The sequence below is a fragment of the Eucalyptus grandis genome, chromosome 7 (assembly GCF_016545825.1).
Source record: "Eucalyptus grandis isolate ANBG69807.140 chromosome 7, ASM1654582v1, whole genome shotgun sequence".
Classification (NCBI taxonomy): domain Eukaryota; kingdom Viridiplantae; phylum Streptophyta; class Magnoliopsida; order Myrtales; family Myrtaceae; genus Eucalyptus; species Eucalyptus grandis.
Window position 1 is genome coordinate 1,082,663 of NC_052618.1, and position 17,868 is coordinate 1,100,530.

General features: G+C 39.3%; 1 protein-coding gene across 1 annotated transcript; it reads right to left on the reverse strand.

The window, feature by feature from the left end:
- Nucleotides 1-7,409: 7,409 nt before the first annotated feature.
- On the reverse strand, nucleotides 7,410-17,172 carry LOC104452464 (DExH-box ATP-dependent RNA helicase DExH9). The gene is given in 15 exon segments (XM_010066940.3): nucleotides 7,410-8,202; nucleotides 8,604-8,868; nucleotides 9,911-10,143; nucleotides 10,803-10,952; nucleotides 11,137-11,291; nucleotides 11,370-11,652; nucleotides 12,688-12,811; nucleotides 13,159-13,409; nucleotides 13,979-14,089; nucleotides 14,734-14,838; nucleotides 15,240-15,578; nucleotides 15,910-16,128; nucleotides 16,205-16,405; nucleotides 16,764-16,909; nucleotides 16,912-17,172. Coding segments are annotated over 15 exon segments (2,979 nt in total). The 5' UTR covers nucleotides 17,030-17,172; the 3' UTR covers nucleotides 7,410-7,923.
- Between the last annotated feature and the right edge of the window lie 696 nt (nucleotides 17,173-17,868).

A 17,868-nucleotide genomic window follows, 5' to 3' on the forward strand; every position in this document is an offset into this window, starting at 1 on the left:
AGCGTGCTCTAACTTATATGAAATTCACGGTAGGTTTTAGCCTTCTGACAAGCCAAGTAATCGACACAAGTCTTCTCTGAAAGGTTCGAATAGACTTCCAAGTTCATCTTATCACTTCCTCTCGAAGCGGACGAGTTCAACTTGGCTTCCTGGTTGGGAGTTTAGTCAATATCAATCTCATTTTATTTTTGAAGCCCTTCGATATTTCTAATTTTCCCCCTAATTACTACCAGACATGCGTTCTTGCAAGGGGTAAAAATTGCTTCACCTTGATTTGGTATCCCATTAATTTGAAACTTGTCACTTGTTGTTTAACATATTTTACATGAATCCAACTTTCCCATTTTTAGGGTCTGTAATTTTCACATGTATTTCATTTGAGTTGTTAAAAATTGAGTGTAGAAAATACCAATAAAGACATTTGCCTTGCTATCAAGCACGAAGGAATTCTTTAAAAGAAGCAAGGCATGGCGCTGGTCAGGAGGGCAAATGGGTGAGGAAAAGGGAATGAAGGAATGCTAGAAAGAGAGGAAACAGAGGAGGCCGAAAATTCCAGGCCACCCCATTTTGCGGTTTAGCTTGCGAATGAGTTAGGTGGTGGCTGAGAGTGCTGTAACTTATATGAAATTCTCGGTAGGTTTTAGCCTTCTGACAAGCCAAGTTATCGACACAAGTCTTCTCTGAAAGGTTCGCATAGACTTCCAAGTTCATCTTATCACTTCCTCTCCAAGCCGACGAGTTCAACTTGCCTTCCTGGTTGGGAGTTTTGTCAATATCAATCTCATTTTATTTTTGAAGCCCTTCGATATTTCTAATTTTCCCCTAATTACTACCAGACATGCGTTCTTGCAAGGGGTAAAAATTGCTTCACCTTGATTGGGTATCCCGTTAATTTGAAACTTGTCATTTGTTGTTTAACATATTTTAAATTAATCCAACTTTTCCCATTTTTAGGGTCTGTAATTTTCAAATGTATTTCATTTGAGTTGTTAACAATTGAGTGTAGAAAATACCAATAAAGACACTTGCCTTGCTATCAAGCACGAAGGAATTCTTGAAAAGAAGCAAGGCATGGCGCTGGTCAGGGGGGCAAATGGGTGAGGCAAAGGGAATGAAGGTATGCTAGAAAGAGAGGAAACAGAGGAGGCCGAAAATTCCAAGCCACCCCATTTTGCAGTTTAGCATGCGAATGACTTAGGTGGCGGCTGAGAGTGCTCTAACTTATATGAAATTCACGGTAGGTTTTAGCCTTCTGACAAGCCAAGTAATCGACACGAGTCTTCTCTGAAAGGTTCGCATAGACTTCCAAGTTCATCTTATCACTTCCTCTCGAAGCGGACGAGTTCAACTTGCCTTCCTGGTTGGGAGTTTAGTCAATATCAATCTCATTTTATTTTTGAAGCCCTTCCATATTTCTAATTTTCCCCCTAATTACTACTAGGCATGGGTTCTTGCAAGGGGTAAAAATTGCTTCACCTTGATTTGGTATCTCGTTAATTTGAAACTTGTCACTTGTTGTTTAACATATTTTACATGAATCCAACTTTCCCATTTTTAGGGTCTGCAATTTTCACATGTATTTCATTTGAGTTGTTAACAATTGAGTGTAGAAAATACCAATAAAGACACTTGCCTTGCTATCAAGCACGAAGGAATTCTTGAAAAGAAGCAAGGCATGGCGCTTGTCAGGAGGGCAAATGGGTGAGGCAAAGGGAATGAAGGAATGCTTGAAAGAGAAAAAACAGAGGAGGCCGAAAATTCCAGGCCACCCCATTTTGCAGTTTAGTATGCGAATGACTTAGGTGGCGGCTGAGAGTGCTCTAACTTATATGAAATTCACTGTAGGTTCTAGCCTTCTGACAAGCCAAGTTATCGACACAAGTCTTCTCTGAAAGGTTCGCATAGACTTCCAAGTTCATCTTATCACTTCCTCTCGAAGCCGACGAGTTCAACTTGCCTTCCTGGTTGGGAGTTTAGTCAATATCAATCTCATTTTATTTTTGAAGCCCTTCGATATTTCTAATTTTCCCCATAATTACTACCAGACATGCATTCTTGCAAGGGGTAAAAATTGCTTCACCTTGATTTGGTATCCTGTCAATTTGAAACTTGTCACTTGTTGTTTAACATATTTTACATGAATCCAACTTTCCCATTTTTAGGGTCTGTAATTTTCACATGTATTTCATTTGAGTTGTTAACAATTGAGTGTAAATACCAATAAAGACACTTGCCTTGCTATCAAGCACGAAGGAATTCTTGAAAAGAAGCAAGGCATGGCGCTAGTCAGGAGGGCAAATGGGTGAGGCAAAGGGAATGAAGGAATGCTAGAAAGAGAGGAAACAGAGGAGGCCGAAAATTCCAGGCCACCCCATTTTTCCGTTTAGCATGCGAATGACTTAGGTGGCGGCTAAGAGTGCTCTAACTTATATGAAATTCACGGTAGGTTTTAGCCTTCTGACAAGCCAAGTTATCGACACAAGTCTTCTCTGAAAGGTTCGCGTAGACTTCCAAGTTCATCTTATCACTTCCTCTCGAAGCCGACGAGTTCAACTTGCCTTCCTGGTTGGGAGTTTAGTCTATATCAATCTCATTTTATTTTTGAAGCCCTTCGATATTTCTAATTTTCCCCCTAATTACTACGAGACATGCGTTCTTGCAAGGGGTAAAAATTGCTTCACCTTGATTTGGTATCCCGTTAATTTGAAACTTGTCACTTGTTGTTTAACATATTTTACATGAATCCAACTTTTCCCATTTTTAGGGTCTGTAATTTTCACATGTATTTCATTTTAGTTGTTAACAATTGAGTGTAGAAAATACTAATAAAGACACTTGCCTAGCTAATCAGACGTACAAACTGTGGCCTAATAATTTAAACGTGAGACCATATCTGCTTGTCCCCTATCTAAATTATATAATAGACTAAAACTGATGGACTTCCCACTTATCTGCTTATATATGCTAATCTCAATTTAATTGAATTTTAGATAGCATTATTTTCATTTTCACTTCCTTGCAAATGGACTTCTTAAAGAGAATTTAAAAGTAGAAAACAAGACTTAATGAAATGTCAATATGTTGTTTCAGATATATTGTAATTTTCATTTTCTAAAAAGTTTTCTGGATTAGAGAAGCACTATCATTTATTGCATTCATAGGACAAGATTTTTGATCGAATTCCAACTCGGATCCAAAGTGAAGTTCAGCTTCTTCCAAACGCCTTGTTAAAATCAACTCAAAAAATCCCTACAGACCCTGAGTACTTGAAAAACCTCAAGTTCGGTGCCTCAATCCCAAACCACTCTCTTCAGCGCCAAATCCTTCTCGAAAATGCTCATATGCTCGAGGTTCCGACATTTTTTCCAAGCACCTACAGTTCATCAATAGGTCATTCAGTGTAGACATTCTCACTGCGATCTCAGATTCATCAACCGGGTCGGGTTGAAACTGCATGCGAATAGCGTCAATGACTCAAGCCAGCATGCCAATTTCATACACTTGCATGGGGAGATCAAACTCCGGTTTATGATTCTCCATATCGTTCTCGTCCGGCGTCAGATCGGAGAAGTCTAGTTAAAGCTCTCCAACATTATTGAAAAATGGCAAATGAGATGCACTTTTGCACATTGGGTTCGAACTCACGAGGCTTCAATATATAGAGCTTGAACCTTCATAGATTGAGTTTGGCGGTGTATTCATTTAGCCAATGCCGACTGAAGTTGACGAAATTGAGTCTTTGAACACGTTGGGTTTCAACAAGTATATTGTCTCTAACAAAAAACCTCTCATCGAACTCAATGTTCGCCTTTGAACGCCACATGCAACACCACCGGAACAGTACACTCATCCTTGCAGTTTCTTTAAAGGGCAAGAAGGAAATGATAGTAACTATCTGCCATTTGATCTGGAAAGAGAGGAATAGCATCCTCTTTAGAGAGAAGACTTTGTTTATTCCAGCCTTGAAGAACCACTTTATTAGAGTCATCAAGGTCAAAGCCTTGACCTAATCTAATGTGAAAGACAGCACTCGTAATAGGAGGATGCAACGTAGCTGGGGAATTGACCCTTCTATCTTCTCCCCTGTGGTGCCTCAATCTGCCCTGTAAATGGGAGTTGGTGGGTTCTTTAACTTACGGGCTCTGGTACTTCCTGTTGACCAGTCGACCGCTGCTCTCCTGCGTCTTTGCTCCGGTTTGGGAGATGCTGACTCTCGGCTGCTTTGGTGGCTGGGTGCTGTTCCTCTGGATGCGAGTGCGGGCGTATGCTTCTGGTGGGTGCGTACTCTCTTGATGCTGCTCCTGCTGATGGCTGGCTGGTTCCTTCTCTATTTTGCTCCTCCTGTGGGCTGGGCTGTTTGGCTTTTTTTTTGTAGCTATTGTTTAGGCTACACTGCCTTTGCTGGCTTTGTGTTTGCCTTGTCTGGCAGCTGTTGTTTGTTTTGTCGGTACCCTTCCACTCGTTCGGACTAGTTTGGCCTTACGAGTGTAAGTTTTTGGTGCCGGTTCTCAAAAGTATGTTCTATGCAAGTAGCTATTACTTGTTCCATTATACTTAAAATAAGTAAGCTTATCCACCAAAGCATTTTTACATTAGAGTTGTTTTACGCACAGCAGGCTGCTGTGATAACCTGCAATTCAGAAATTTCAGAAACTATCAGTTCAACGACATTAATCTGTCGTGGCTGGACTCACTACCCGGAATAAGGGTACCCAATTTGCAGTCCAACATGTTCATGTGGTTCTTGGAGGAGCTTTAACTCATTTCGAGTTCCACAAGCTGCATGTCATTGATCTCTGTGAAAGTAATTCACGAGCAGCTTGCCATACAAGTATTTCGACCCTTGGGCTGATTCGGACTACATAGAGCATACTGATGAGCCAATCATAAGACCATAAAGAAATCATACTGGAAATAGATTTAGTTTTATCATTTTACCTATCATTACTATATGGAAGCGAACACCAATCGGCAGATCCGAGGGATATTTAACATTCTCTGACCTTTCAAACAATAATTTGAGTCGGGACATTACCATGTCTCCTGGAAGCCTAAAGCAGCTGCAATTTCTCAACGTTTCCAACAACATGCTCACAGGTCCCGTTCCCTGTTCTTGGAGAATTGTACAGATTTTGAAGCATTGCACCTTTCTCTTTCAGGAGGTATCCACCACGAGTTCATGCGACTCCATCTCTAGCACCCTTCAATATCTCTTATAACCATTTGACTGGGCCCAGATTACACTGGCAGCAATTTGCTACATTCGAGAATGACTTTTACATAGGGAACTTGGAGCTCTGTGCGACTCCTTTGTCAAAGAATTGCAGATTGATTACTTTATGTAGAATTGTCAAGTGACTCCCCATGTTTATCCCTCTAGTATTTGGCATATGAACTTCAAACATCAAATCTGTGATTATCAATGAATTAAGCGGCAGATGCAGAAACCCAGTTTGGAGGAGGCCTGATGAAACAAATTGCAATACCTAGTTGGGGGCATAAGTTATAAACTTTCATGAAAAAAATTATGAATTATGGCATATGTTGCCCATGACAACTTCGGTTGAGACCATGTCGTTCTTTCACCCACTTGTCCTGGGAGTGCAATATAAATTGAGTCAATTTGAAAAGCGAGTGAATGCATTACTCTGCAACGTAAAGAAAGAGAAATAAGAACACAAAGGATCTGGTCTAATCCCGTGCTTTGCCTCAGGAGTGATTCAATTATGTTATATGATTCATAGTATCCTTGTTACTGGAGACGTGAATTATATTACTCGATGGGAAATTTTTGGGGTGCCAATTTCTCGTGATATAGTGCTGTTCCTTGACTCAAAACGCAAGAGAAATCGGAGTAGTCTTTGGGGCATCGTTGTAGAAGGAGCATTGACAGACTGATCTAAGAACTTGGATTTTATTGGTGAATTTCTTCGGTTATCATTCAATCTTGCCACATAATACACTGCAAGAAAGTCTTTGTTCACTATTCTCGCAAGCATACTAATCAAGTCTACGGTACCATCTTCATCTATGAGACAATCTATGTGCAAAATGTAACCATTAATGAAGACATGCATGGTTATGGCGTGACCATGTGGTGCACAAATTACTTTGAATTGGGACAGTTAATTATTTGGGAGGCCCTCTCTCTTGTGTTTTCAGTAGAATTATTTCGAATTTGAAGATACTTTGTATATTTCCTTGAACAATTTTCTCATCCACTTTGACCTTTTTTCTCTATCAAAGACAATGTAATACTAGCATGCAGCCCACAATCTACTACTGACTTGCAACTTCAAAGATTCTGGTGTTGATTCTTTGATATATATTTCGCGGTAGATTTTAACAACTTTGACTGAATGGGTTAAGGGCAATATTCACTTCAATTCTTCACGGATAAATCAAAGCTACTTACATGATAAGATGAAAAGATATATGTAGAGGTTAATGACACCTCTTCATTTTAATTTAATTAATTTGTGTTTTTGACTACATTTCCTTGTGAAAAAGTTGTGCTTGATAGATCTCATTGTTAATCTTCTCAATTCAACTAATATACAATTACACCGAAACAAGATCAGCCATGGCAAGGATTGACCTCATCAGTATTGCCAAAGTGAAGGTCAACCTTGCTAGTGGCCAGTGAGGCTTCTCGTCCAAGGATAGTGAGGCTCAAACTCGCCATGATTGGGCGAGGCTGAGCCTTCTCATTAGGCAAGGCTAACCTTGCCGGCCCTTGTCTCGCACTAGCTAGAGGAAGGAGAAGGTGGGAAAAAAAATTGAAAAAAAAAAAAAAAGAATTAAAAAATTCGAAAAATAAAATACAAAATTATTAAAAATTGCCACATTCAGATGGCCATTGCCAACCGATGTCTACGTCAATGTTGGCTAGTCAAATTTGATGAGATGAACTAAATTGGTACAATTGTAAAAAAATTATAAATGAATTGACCAAAAAATAATAATAAGATTTAAAACTCAATTGGTGCAAAAATGTTATAGGTTTAGAACTTTTTTGATAATTTTCCCCATTTATGTGTAATAAACTAATATTGCCATGACATAAAACCATTTGCAGTGGCTTTTTAATAGAACCAATGTAGAATACCGACCTAAAATGCCGTTGTTCTTTATAAACCAACGTAGTTCGCAAAGCTGTCAAAGAACAAATTTACCATATTTTATGTATGTTATGTTCGCCGACGAAGCCACGGCATCGTGCTGATTGACATAAGCTATAGCAGAGCCTAATTTTGTAGTCTGGTAACTAATTCTCAACCGAGCAACCTCTATTCCTATTTTCTAACCTCGTTTACAAAGAATCAACCCAAACTGCTCGATGCTGGGTAGGGACTTCCCACGGAGTATAAATGAGATAGTGAGGAGCCGTGTATGAGCAAAGAGAGAAGTACAATGCATAAAGCGGTACCAAAATCATCTCAACTGGACGTCTTCATGTGCACAATTCTCAAATGGTATACAATTATATTAATACAAAGTCCCAAAATTTCCGGCATAAAATGCACCTATGAATCATACATGCTATCGAAACCGACATACTTGGAGATATGTTACTCTTCTTTAAAAGGGCTAAAAAGATAATCCCGCTACGATTCCACTTATGGACACCCAGAGCGTAATTACCCTACTCTCGGACAGTCTGCAGTTCTGTCATGTCATATGAGTCCAATCCATATAGCCTTTGCTGCTAGTATCTTGTCGGTTGTGCCAAATACATAGATCAGTCAATCTAGAATTTACTTCCTGAGTATTTCGAACTGGCGAACACAAGTCTCCATCTCAGCTACGTAATCTCCTCAATGAATTACCCACTATATTTTGCCAGATTATTTGCAGCGGGTCTATTGTTATCTTCACCTTCATTAGGTCTCCCTTCAGCTAAACATCACGAGTTTCAGAGAACTACAAGTACAAAGATGCAGCAAAGACGATATCCCTCTTTATCTTTAATACCGCCTCTTCAAATTTTGATTCAAGGTCCGTTTCTCCAATGGATTTTGCAGCTAGTATAAGCTGCTGAAGGACTTCCTCCAACCTCCTAATTGCTCTGATCAAACTGCCTTCGAAAACTTGTGTGATTTCCATGATCTCGTAAAATTTGGAGCCTTTGGCCCAAGCATATACAGCCTCCATAATATCGGGCCGAAATGAATTGGCAAAACTTTCCACATCAATTTGGACCTGAGGTATGACAAGGCATTAAAAATACATAGGATGTTGGATAGACAGAAAAGGCATTGCGAGTGCACTTATTGCTATGATGAGAATTGAGAAACAACAGACCGTAAAATGCGATGATAAGCATAAAAATTCATGACAATCACACCATTAACCCCCCTCTCCAAAAAACAAAAACACCAAAAAAAAAAAAAAAAACCCTTTTTCTTCTTTTCTCCTCTGCAGATGTTTTTGTTTAAATGGGCTCACATCTGAAGTTCTGTAATTTGGCTTTCCCTGCATCATCAAATCCAAATTTCTCTTCTGCTAGTAACTTTTGCACACACCCGATGTACTTTTACTGAGAATTTCTTTATTCAATCACATCTACCACTATGTATTTAATGAAGAAAAGGCATTGATACCTTGCACTCAAGCTGTACTTTGGCAACCCTCCGAGCTGTATCTTGCAACTGCATAAAAAGCAAGTCAAGTTCTTCCCTTGGCTTTGTAGCATCCTGAAGTTTTTCCCGCCATACAAAACAAGAGAGCAGCGACACCATTTCTTCCACCTTCACATCCTTTAGAACACCATTAAACATTAGCTCCGTCAGGGTCAACTCATCTGCACTACTGATCTCACAGGCAACCTTTCCTTTCAACTCGACTACGTTGTCACTTGTTATATATCTACAGTAAATACAGTCGAGCATTAGATGCTGTAGTTGAGTTTCTGAAGGTGGAAAATAAGTCGCATAAAATCTCATTAATATTCAACATTGGAAAAGGGCACTCGCTGACACAGCCAAACACAAATTCAAAGTTAGCTGAGTTAGGATAGAGCATTCAGAATTGACACCATCGACCTTTTTCTTCCATTTTCCCACCCCAAACCCAGTCTCAGATAGACAGCTTTACTTAGTTTTCTGGTGAATTTCACACCTAGGATTAAGAAAGAAGGTGGTCTCATAACAAAGATCCATCATTAAGCAAAGAACTTTGATAGGTACCCATAAATCAACATAAATCAGAAGGCCAACAATGACTGCAGAAACAAACTGTGCCTGTATAGCAGATGAGCTGCAAATAAATAAGAAAAACAGTAGGAGATAAATTTTACATGAATTCAAGAAATGATGGTAGCAATACCATAGGAGAACACCATTGCCCAAATCATGCATGAGTCATGTTTGAAAAGATGGGGGATGGTCAGCTTAAAATGAAGCTGGCTTTCCATTCATGTTATATGATCCACGAAAAGATACTTTGAAAAGTTCTCACGTGGTCAGTCTGTAGTATGCTTACAGTCATGTTACCAGAGCAATCACTTGCACATCCAGCTAAATGATAACAGCAACAGCTCTCCATATGAAATGATTCTCAAAGCACACATATGCGTATATTTGATAAGCAAACTTAAATTTTGAATCACAGTATATAGTAAGCAACCTGAAAGCAAAAAATCAAAGGCATACCAACAGAAGAAAGAAAAAGGCTACGTAGTCTATCATGAGAGCTTATCAAGCTCATTTAGGGCCACTTTTAGAAGGATACAATGGGAACAATAATTAGATGCAACTCAGCATAGATGATGATTTTCCTTCCTAAAAGCCTGTGATCTGTACAAAACAACTTTTGAGCTTCTAAAGATACCAGATGCCATCACAAAGGGCCACAAAGACATTTTTAAGAAAGAAAAGAAAATCTACTAGGCAGAGAAAAAAATACAAACCCCAGTCTACGAAGAACCCGCTTTCGCGCTTTAAGTTCATCTTTGAATGCCAATACAGAGGACGAGCGCATGGCTTTCTTAATTGACTTAATCTTGGCTGTCAGCTCTTGCTTCCTGTTTAACACTCTAAGCTTCTCCTCAATAAGTGGAGACTTCGCAATCTCATGCTTGTCAAATAGGCTTTCTAGGGCTTCTATCCTCCTAACTGCCTTTCTATAGGAGTGACTCTGGATCTGGAAAAAGACAAAGCAAATGCAACATGAAACAAAACATATAAATAATAAGTAACTAATTTTCCAGCGTAAGCTGTCCTTTAAGATGTCTATGGCATTTTATGACATAAACAAAGCAACACAACCTCAAGGATGATGACCACAGTAATATTATGATGCATACCATATCCATTGGCTTCTAAATAACTGCTTCTAATAGCCTATATATAAAAAAGGTAGGACTATCTATATGCTTTATTTCATATTACCAGCAAATAAGGGGGCAGTCATAACCCAAAACCGTACAAGAAATAAAGCCCCAAGAACAAAACAAGCAGAACCGAGTAAAAAATAGGAGTTTCAGGATTCGTCTTCACACAGAACGTGGCACCAAGTTGAGTCAAATACGGGAAGGTAAAGGCAAGGTCTCCCTAAGAGGAGACAAGAAAGCAGATATTCAGATATGGCAGCCGAACCTTTTCTTGCTGGTATTCACAAAAATAGAAAATGGCATATTTTGGTAGTATGGCACGAGTATGCAAAGGCAACAGCAATCTTTAGATGTTAAAGCCGACATAGATCTCATGTCATGCAATTGCTTTTCTGTACATGGTCTGCACATCCTACTTTTGTTGACCTACCCAAAATATAGAAGCAAACAGGTTACCAAAGATTCATACCTTCATGTCTTCTTCAGGATCTAACAGCGGCATCCCCTCCTTTGCAAATCTTGAAAGAACTTCCAACACCTTCTTCAAAGTGTTTTCCCGGACTTCCAATGGCAAAAGATCTTTTGGTATGACCAAACGAACACTGCTTAGACTGTTAATCTGTTGGTTATGGAGATGAAAATGAGCTAAACTACAATAGACATCGCTTGAGAAAAAGCCAAATAGAATGTCTGCTAACAAGATCTCAAAGACAAAAGGCAATTACAAAAGCAAATCATTACGAGCACCAACAAGCAAAATGAAAATTGATAGAACAAAATATGGCAGCAGATAAGGGCATTGCCTGCAAAAGAGGAACAGAAACTACAGCCGGTTCTCCAGGCTCTTTCAGTGGGACGACATTTATCGACTTTTTTGCAATTCCATCTCGTCTCACAACACATCTTGTCAGAACGTCAACTTTATAGTTTGAATCTTCTGGTTTTATGTTTCCACTATCTGGATAATGCACAACAAATACATAGTGAGATATCCGCAGAAGAAAGCACACTTTCACAAAAATACTGATTCACTCACCCTCTGAAGCGCTTCTCACCCTCTCGAAATTGATTATAACCCCCCAAGTCGCCTGGTCCTCCATCGAGAAAGATGAGCCACTTTTATCACTGGAAGTGCACTCAATACTCACCAGTCGACCAGGTTGCAAGAAAGGTAAGCTATACTTTGGAGAGAGCGCAATGTCACGGACATCTTTCTTCAAACTCTTATATTGCTGTAACAGATCATAATAGCTCTTCAAACTTTCTTCTTCTTGAATAACAATCGAATCCCTCTCTTCTTCAAGGTCCTTTGCTTGTTTCTGCAAATACAACATCCGTCAGCTTCATCCGCTTTGCATTATCAACTTATCCATATACAAATTGAGATCCAATTATCATTTCAAAAGCAGTCAATCAAACATAATTTGGCTCATGGGACAAAAACAAAAATCAATTAAATCCATAAACAAGCAAGAACACAAGCTTTTGAAAGGATGAGCTGAGACCAATAGCAGAATGTGAAGTATATGATCAAAGTTTAATCTATTTGAAAAAATTGTGATAGGTCATGCCTCGACAACACCAAATCAGCAATGGCATTCACATTTAATGGTAGTAACAACCAATTCTTGGACTCCGGTACAGATTTTATGAATACTAAAAGTTTCATCAAACAAATTGCTCTAGTACATCAGAGTCCCAAGAATGCTTCCGTCTGCTCCTAGTATCGACTATCAGTTTCACTGCACCTCTCTACACTCACTCATGAATCAAGACTTAACTGATCTAATCTTTGATCCTTGTAAAGGAGTCCGACATGCTATTATCAAAACTTCTTGCTATACTAAACATGTTTGGAAGTAGCAACACATGAAGGAGTTTCCTTTTCCTTTTCTGCTTCTCAGCATGACCTATGATTTCTAATAAGGACTAATTTATTCCTTTTTCCAATCACCAAGATAAACTTTCAGGGTGGGATCAACTTATCATAACAATCTACCATGTAGATGTACGAACAGTCCCATGAACAAGGACATCAACAATCAAGATCCTCAAAATTCAAACTGATTAGTAAGCAGAATGGACTCACCAATTCTAATGCTATATCAAAGATCAACCAAATGATCCATTTACCCTTATTAAAATTAAAAAGTATAAGTCAGAAGAATCAATATAGGAATAATTTTCGTTAATACGCTGAGCATAATGTGCTACCCACAATTAGGAATTCTTTGGATTATTACGTCCATATAGAGCAAAGATTCCAACATGACAGTACCACAAGCAAAGCACAGGATACTCAACAAATAATAAAAAATATTTATGCCAAGGCATACTGTCAACTGAAAACTCACCTGAAGATCAGGAATGGCACGGTCTGCTTGAAACTGATAAAATGAATTTCGAAGCAAATTCTCGGGGTCACCATCCTCACAACGCAGTTGATTTAAAAGGGTATTGTAGCTTAAATGAAATGCACTGAGACACAAATGAAACTTGCGTCAACAGAGATATCTCCCGAAAAGACAGAAGCTTCTGCCACCAGGTTTAAAAAAGCACTTGCGGAAACAAAACCCATCAGTTAAATGTTACATTATCAGATTAAAAATATCACAGGCACAAGGGCCACATTTTTCTCTGTGGGAATGAGAGACAATATGTGATCAACAGAATATCAATTTTGGAAATAGCATCTACCAGTCATTGGCCATACAACAGAAAACACTGAAGCGCAAGGGATTTTCTAAACTACTTATACAAACTGTTACATCTAAGTTAGCAAACAAGAGTTCCAACACCAAAACTTACAGCAGAATGGAATATACCTGTTCAAACTGTCAGCACTTCCTTTAAGCATCATCTTTGCAGTGGGAGGTTCCAACTTTTCATCTACCATTAGAATGCAGATCCCACGTTTGTCAATACCTCGACGACCAGCTCGGCCACTCATTTGAATATATTCTCCACTAGAAATCCATCTAAACTTATCTCCATCAAACTTTCGGACATTAGTGAACACAACTGTCCTTGCAGGCATATTCAAACCGATGCTAAAGGTCTCTGTAGCAAATAAACACTGCAGGAAGTGAAAAAGAAATTAGATATTAAGTGGCTCAACCACCACAGAGCTTTTTAAAATGAATATTAGGTGTAATAGATAACAAATAAATAGGCATTGAAAAGCCATCCAAAGAGCAGAAAACACGCTACATGCAAAGAGCGCAAAGTACTTGAGTGCTCAATCATCACCTGCATCCTTCTCCAAAATTACATTCTAACTTTCCATCATATATGAAAGAGGAAGAGAAGAAATCTAATCCTTAGCTTACAAGATTACTGATCAGTAAAATTTAACAAAGAATACAGATCAGAAGGCCAAATCAGGTAACTAACTATACGTGAAGTGCAGCACTGCCGCCATTTTTGTGAAGCAATGCAAACTTCATGAAACATACTAGAATTGATGACGAACAAAAATATGATTGATCATGTCAGTAGTTCATCATTTACAGGTTCAGTGACGTAATTAAAACAGCAAAGTTGAGTGAACATAGAGCGCTACAGCCACTCATCAAGCATAAAATATACATCACAAGGATAAACAACTCCTAGAGGAATGAGTAATCGAAGATATTCACTACCAACCTTAATAAGCCCTTCCTGAAATAAGATCTCAATAACTTCTTTCAGAATCGGGAGCAAACCAGAATGATGCACGCCAATCCCACGTTTCAAGAGGGGTAACATATTTGTAACCTGTGCACACATAACAAAGATAAATAACTATTAGATTGACACTCCTCTACACCAGCGAAAAAACTTAGGAGTCAACACTCTCCACAGCCTCTTATTAGATTCAAAGTATAGTAGGGAAACAGGAATACATTCTTAAGGGCAAAGAGAAAAGTCTTCAGCAAAGTGTCAAAGGGCCAAATTTCTTCCATAAAACTTACACCTTACACCACCAACAAGTGACATTAAGGAAAAAAAAAGTTTCCTCTACATATAAATCTTATTACTGGGAGTCATAGTAAGTATAGAAGATATCTTCCAGATATCACTAGACTATCTAGCTATAGTAGTAAAAAGGAATCATAAAATAAGACATTAACGAGAAAAATTTAAAGACAAAGTGCCCAACAAGAAAGAAAACTGTAGTGACTACTGCACACTAAATTCTACCCACTGCAATAATTCAACCAAATAAAGAGAGTAGCAAATCTCCCAAGTTGATTAAGAATTATCAATTACCACATGGATGATAAGATGAATACTCAAGCTCAAGCATTTGAACATGAACTTTTTTCCTTCTCTTTTAATTTTTTCCTTTTTGGTGGAGGTGGGAAGGTTGTTGGGCCAAGTTGAACAATTTTTATCAAAAGATCAGCAAAAATACTTGCCTGGGGAAGCTTTTTATCATCATCAGAAAGCATGTCCATAGCACTCCAAAAGATGGTTTCTATGTTCACTTTCTCATCATCCTCATTGAGATCCATTTTTGCCATCTGAACAAGAAGGCAAGAAACATCATCTCCACATAGAAGAAATGAACTGTTCACATCACAGCACAGGGAAGTGCAATGCAAGACAAAAGGAAAATTGCGGATAAACCAAACCAACAGATTCAAACCAATTTAAAACCTACATGATATAATGGCACCAATTCATAATCTTTGTAATTCAAGGAAAAGTTGTACTGCTCACTTCACATAAACACCTACATTATAACATGTTCTGCTGAAAAAATTAAAATTTGTTGTGCGAAAAATCATGCAGACGTTTTTCAAATGTCGATTGCAATTACCACAACAACATAAAGATAGCCTTTTCCCACTAGAAGAAGTCAGTCACATGGATCCTCCTAGACTATTGTGCTTTGTCATTGATAACTAGCCCAAACATTTACCTGCATGGCAAGAAATTCACACTCTCTTTTGCTAAAGCTGAAACATATTACTGGATCATATTGACGCTGAATGATCATCTTCACCATCTTAAATATGTCACTTTCTTCACCAACTCGACCAGTCACCAAACTTTTCTGCCATTTCCCATTCTCTCTTTTTTTATCACTCTCGCCAGCTGGAACCAAAGCATTTAAAGCTTTCTGAAAGCTATCTTCACGAAATTTTCCCTTCTCATCCACCACCAAGTACAGACCATCACCTCCAGAAGGAAAAACGTAATGCTGAAGGGGTGTTGGCCGGTAATCAGTGTAAACAATATGACATGGTTGCTGGTGTACCTGCAATTATATAACAACTCCTTGATACGGGTCCACATTCTCATGATATATAGGTGGAAAGAAAATAGAAGAAAATAATTTGAAAATTTAGACCACACGTTCTCAGATTTAATGCTTACACAATAAATTACTTGGTTTTTTCTTTGCATCTCCATGCTTATCAATCCCTCCCCACCCAAATGAAAATATTTGCCCAAGTCCTATTGACATGGGAACTGGAAAGGTGAATAAAAAGTAAAATTTGAAATTTGAAATTAATCCCTCAAAATACTAGAAAACCATTCTGATTTTATATAAAAGGAAATAATGACATTAGGATATTCAGGACAACCTTCGCAACCCAGTCTGCAAATTCTTTGGCGTTGGGCACTGTTGCTGAAAGGAATACAAAGCGAGAATTCTTTGGCGCCATAACGATGCTCTCTTCCCATACCACACCTCGCTCCCTATCACGCATGTAATGTACCTCATCAAATATTATCCAAGCCACCTCCCTCATTATTTCTGATCCTTTGTATTGCATGCTCCGCCAAATTTCAGTGGTCATTACCTAAATCACAAGTACTTTCAAAATCCATAACACTTAAATTTGAAAAGGAACACCTACACTTTAACCAAAAGCGTACCAAGCAAGAAGCATTAGGCTCAATGGTGACATCCCCAGTCATCAGGCCAACATCTGAGAACTCTTCCTTGAACTCTCTATACTTCTGGTTGCTCAGTGCCTTAATGGGAGCTGTATATATGACACGTTGCTTATTCTGCAAGGACATGGCGATAGCATATAGCGCAACAACTGTTTTTCCAGCTGATGTATGGGCCGACACCTGCAAGCACGTAGAATCATATCATAAACTCCCCTAATAGACAGAAATTGCTAAAGCTAGAAGTACTAATGATACAAAAAAGAACCTGATTGTCAATGCAGTTCCACACACAATGCATCAGTTATCCAAGTCAATTACCCAGCAAATTTTAATACAAGACATCCAAAGTAAACTTACTCGATTATTTAATGCTCAAACATGAATTTATCGAGACGTCATCCCATCAATCAATGATCATACCAATACCAAGATTTCCAGAAAACCTACTTCGCATGCTTCTCCAAGGAAAAAAAAAAGAACACTAAAAACAGCACGAACAGACAGGAAGCAAGTCCAAAAATTGAACAGGAAAAATTACCATAACGGACTCGCCACTGTCGAGGCACTTGATGGCTTCGGACTGGAAAGGGTCGAGCGTGAAAGGGAACTCCTTCGCCGGCGCCGGACGGTCCTGCGAACTCGACGAGCGCGGCGGCTCCGCCTCCGGAACGTAGCCCTCGGGTACGACACGTCGTGCACGCAGGCCACGCCCTCGCCGGCGGCGCCGTCCTCCCGCAGCTGCTTCGCCGGCGGTAGGGCTTCGCCACCGGAGTCCCCAATCGATTTCCTCTTCAGCGACCCCATCCGCGCTTCGAAGGACGAGGTGCGGTGCTTCGAGGCTGCTTCTTCTTCTCTTTGCTTTCGGATACGCCGCGAAAGGAGCGAGCTTGCGCGTTTCTCGAGAAGCACGGAAAGACGACGGTGGTCTACGACGAGCTACGCGGCGGCGGCGGCGGCGGCGGCGGCGGCGGGGCAGTGAGAGAGAGGGAGCGCTGCGAGAGGAGAATGAGCGCGCTTCTAAAAACGCACCGTCTTCAACTCTTCGTATTCGTAATCCGCCGTTTCTTTTTTTCTTCTAATTTCACTTTAGCCCTCGGAATTCTCACTATTACACAATGAACCGTGAATTATAAAATTCTTTCATTCTGCCCCCGACTCACCCCCGGTTGAAACCCTCCAACATTGAATTCTGACACTCAGCCCCCTCGAACTTACTAATAATTTCTGCCATGAGCGTCGTCAATACCTTTAGTCAAGGCATGCAATGCACATGACTCGTGTTGCAAATGTCAATCGCAATGTATATAAGATCCTCTCTCCTTCTTCATCCGGAAAGAAAGACAACTCCAAAAAAATCGATTTTGCCATTTGAAGTGTAAAAGGGTGTAGTGCGAGATTGATAAAATGGGCACAAATTTTCGATAGTTACACAACACATACAATGATAGTTAAGTGTGTTCATGTCAAGATTAACAAATGGGGAGATCTTTGTAGCGTAAGTACCATGTCTACTTTATATAGGTTAAGAAGTTCCTATGACAAAATTTATGATATTTTCACCTTAGTAAGTATTTATATCGCAGTTCTTTCTTTCGTCGTATGATCCAATTAATATCGTGAAGGTTTGGATTTCAAAGTCGAGC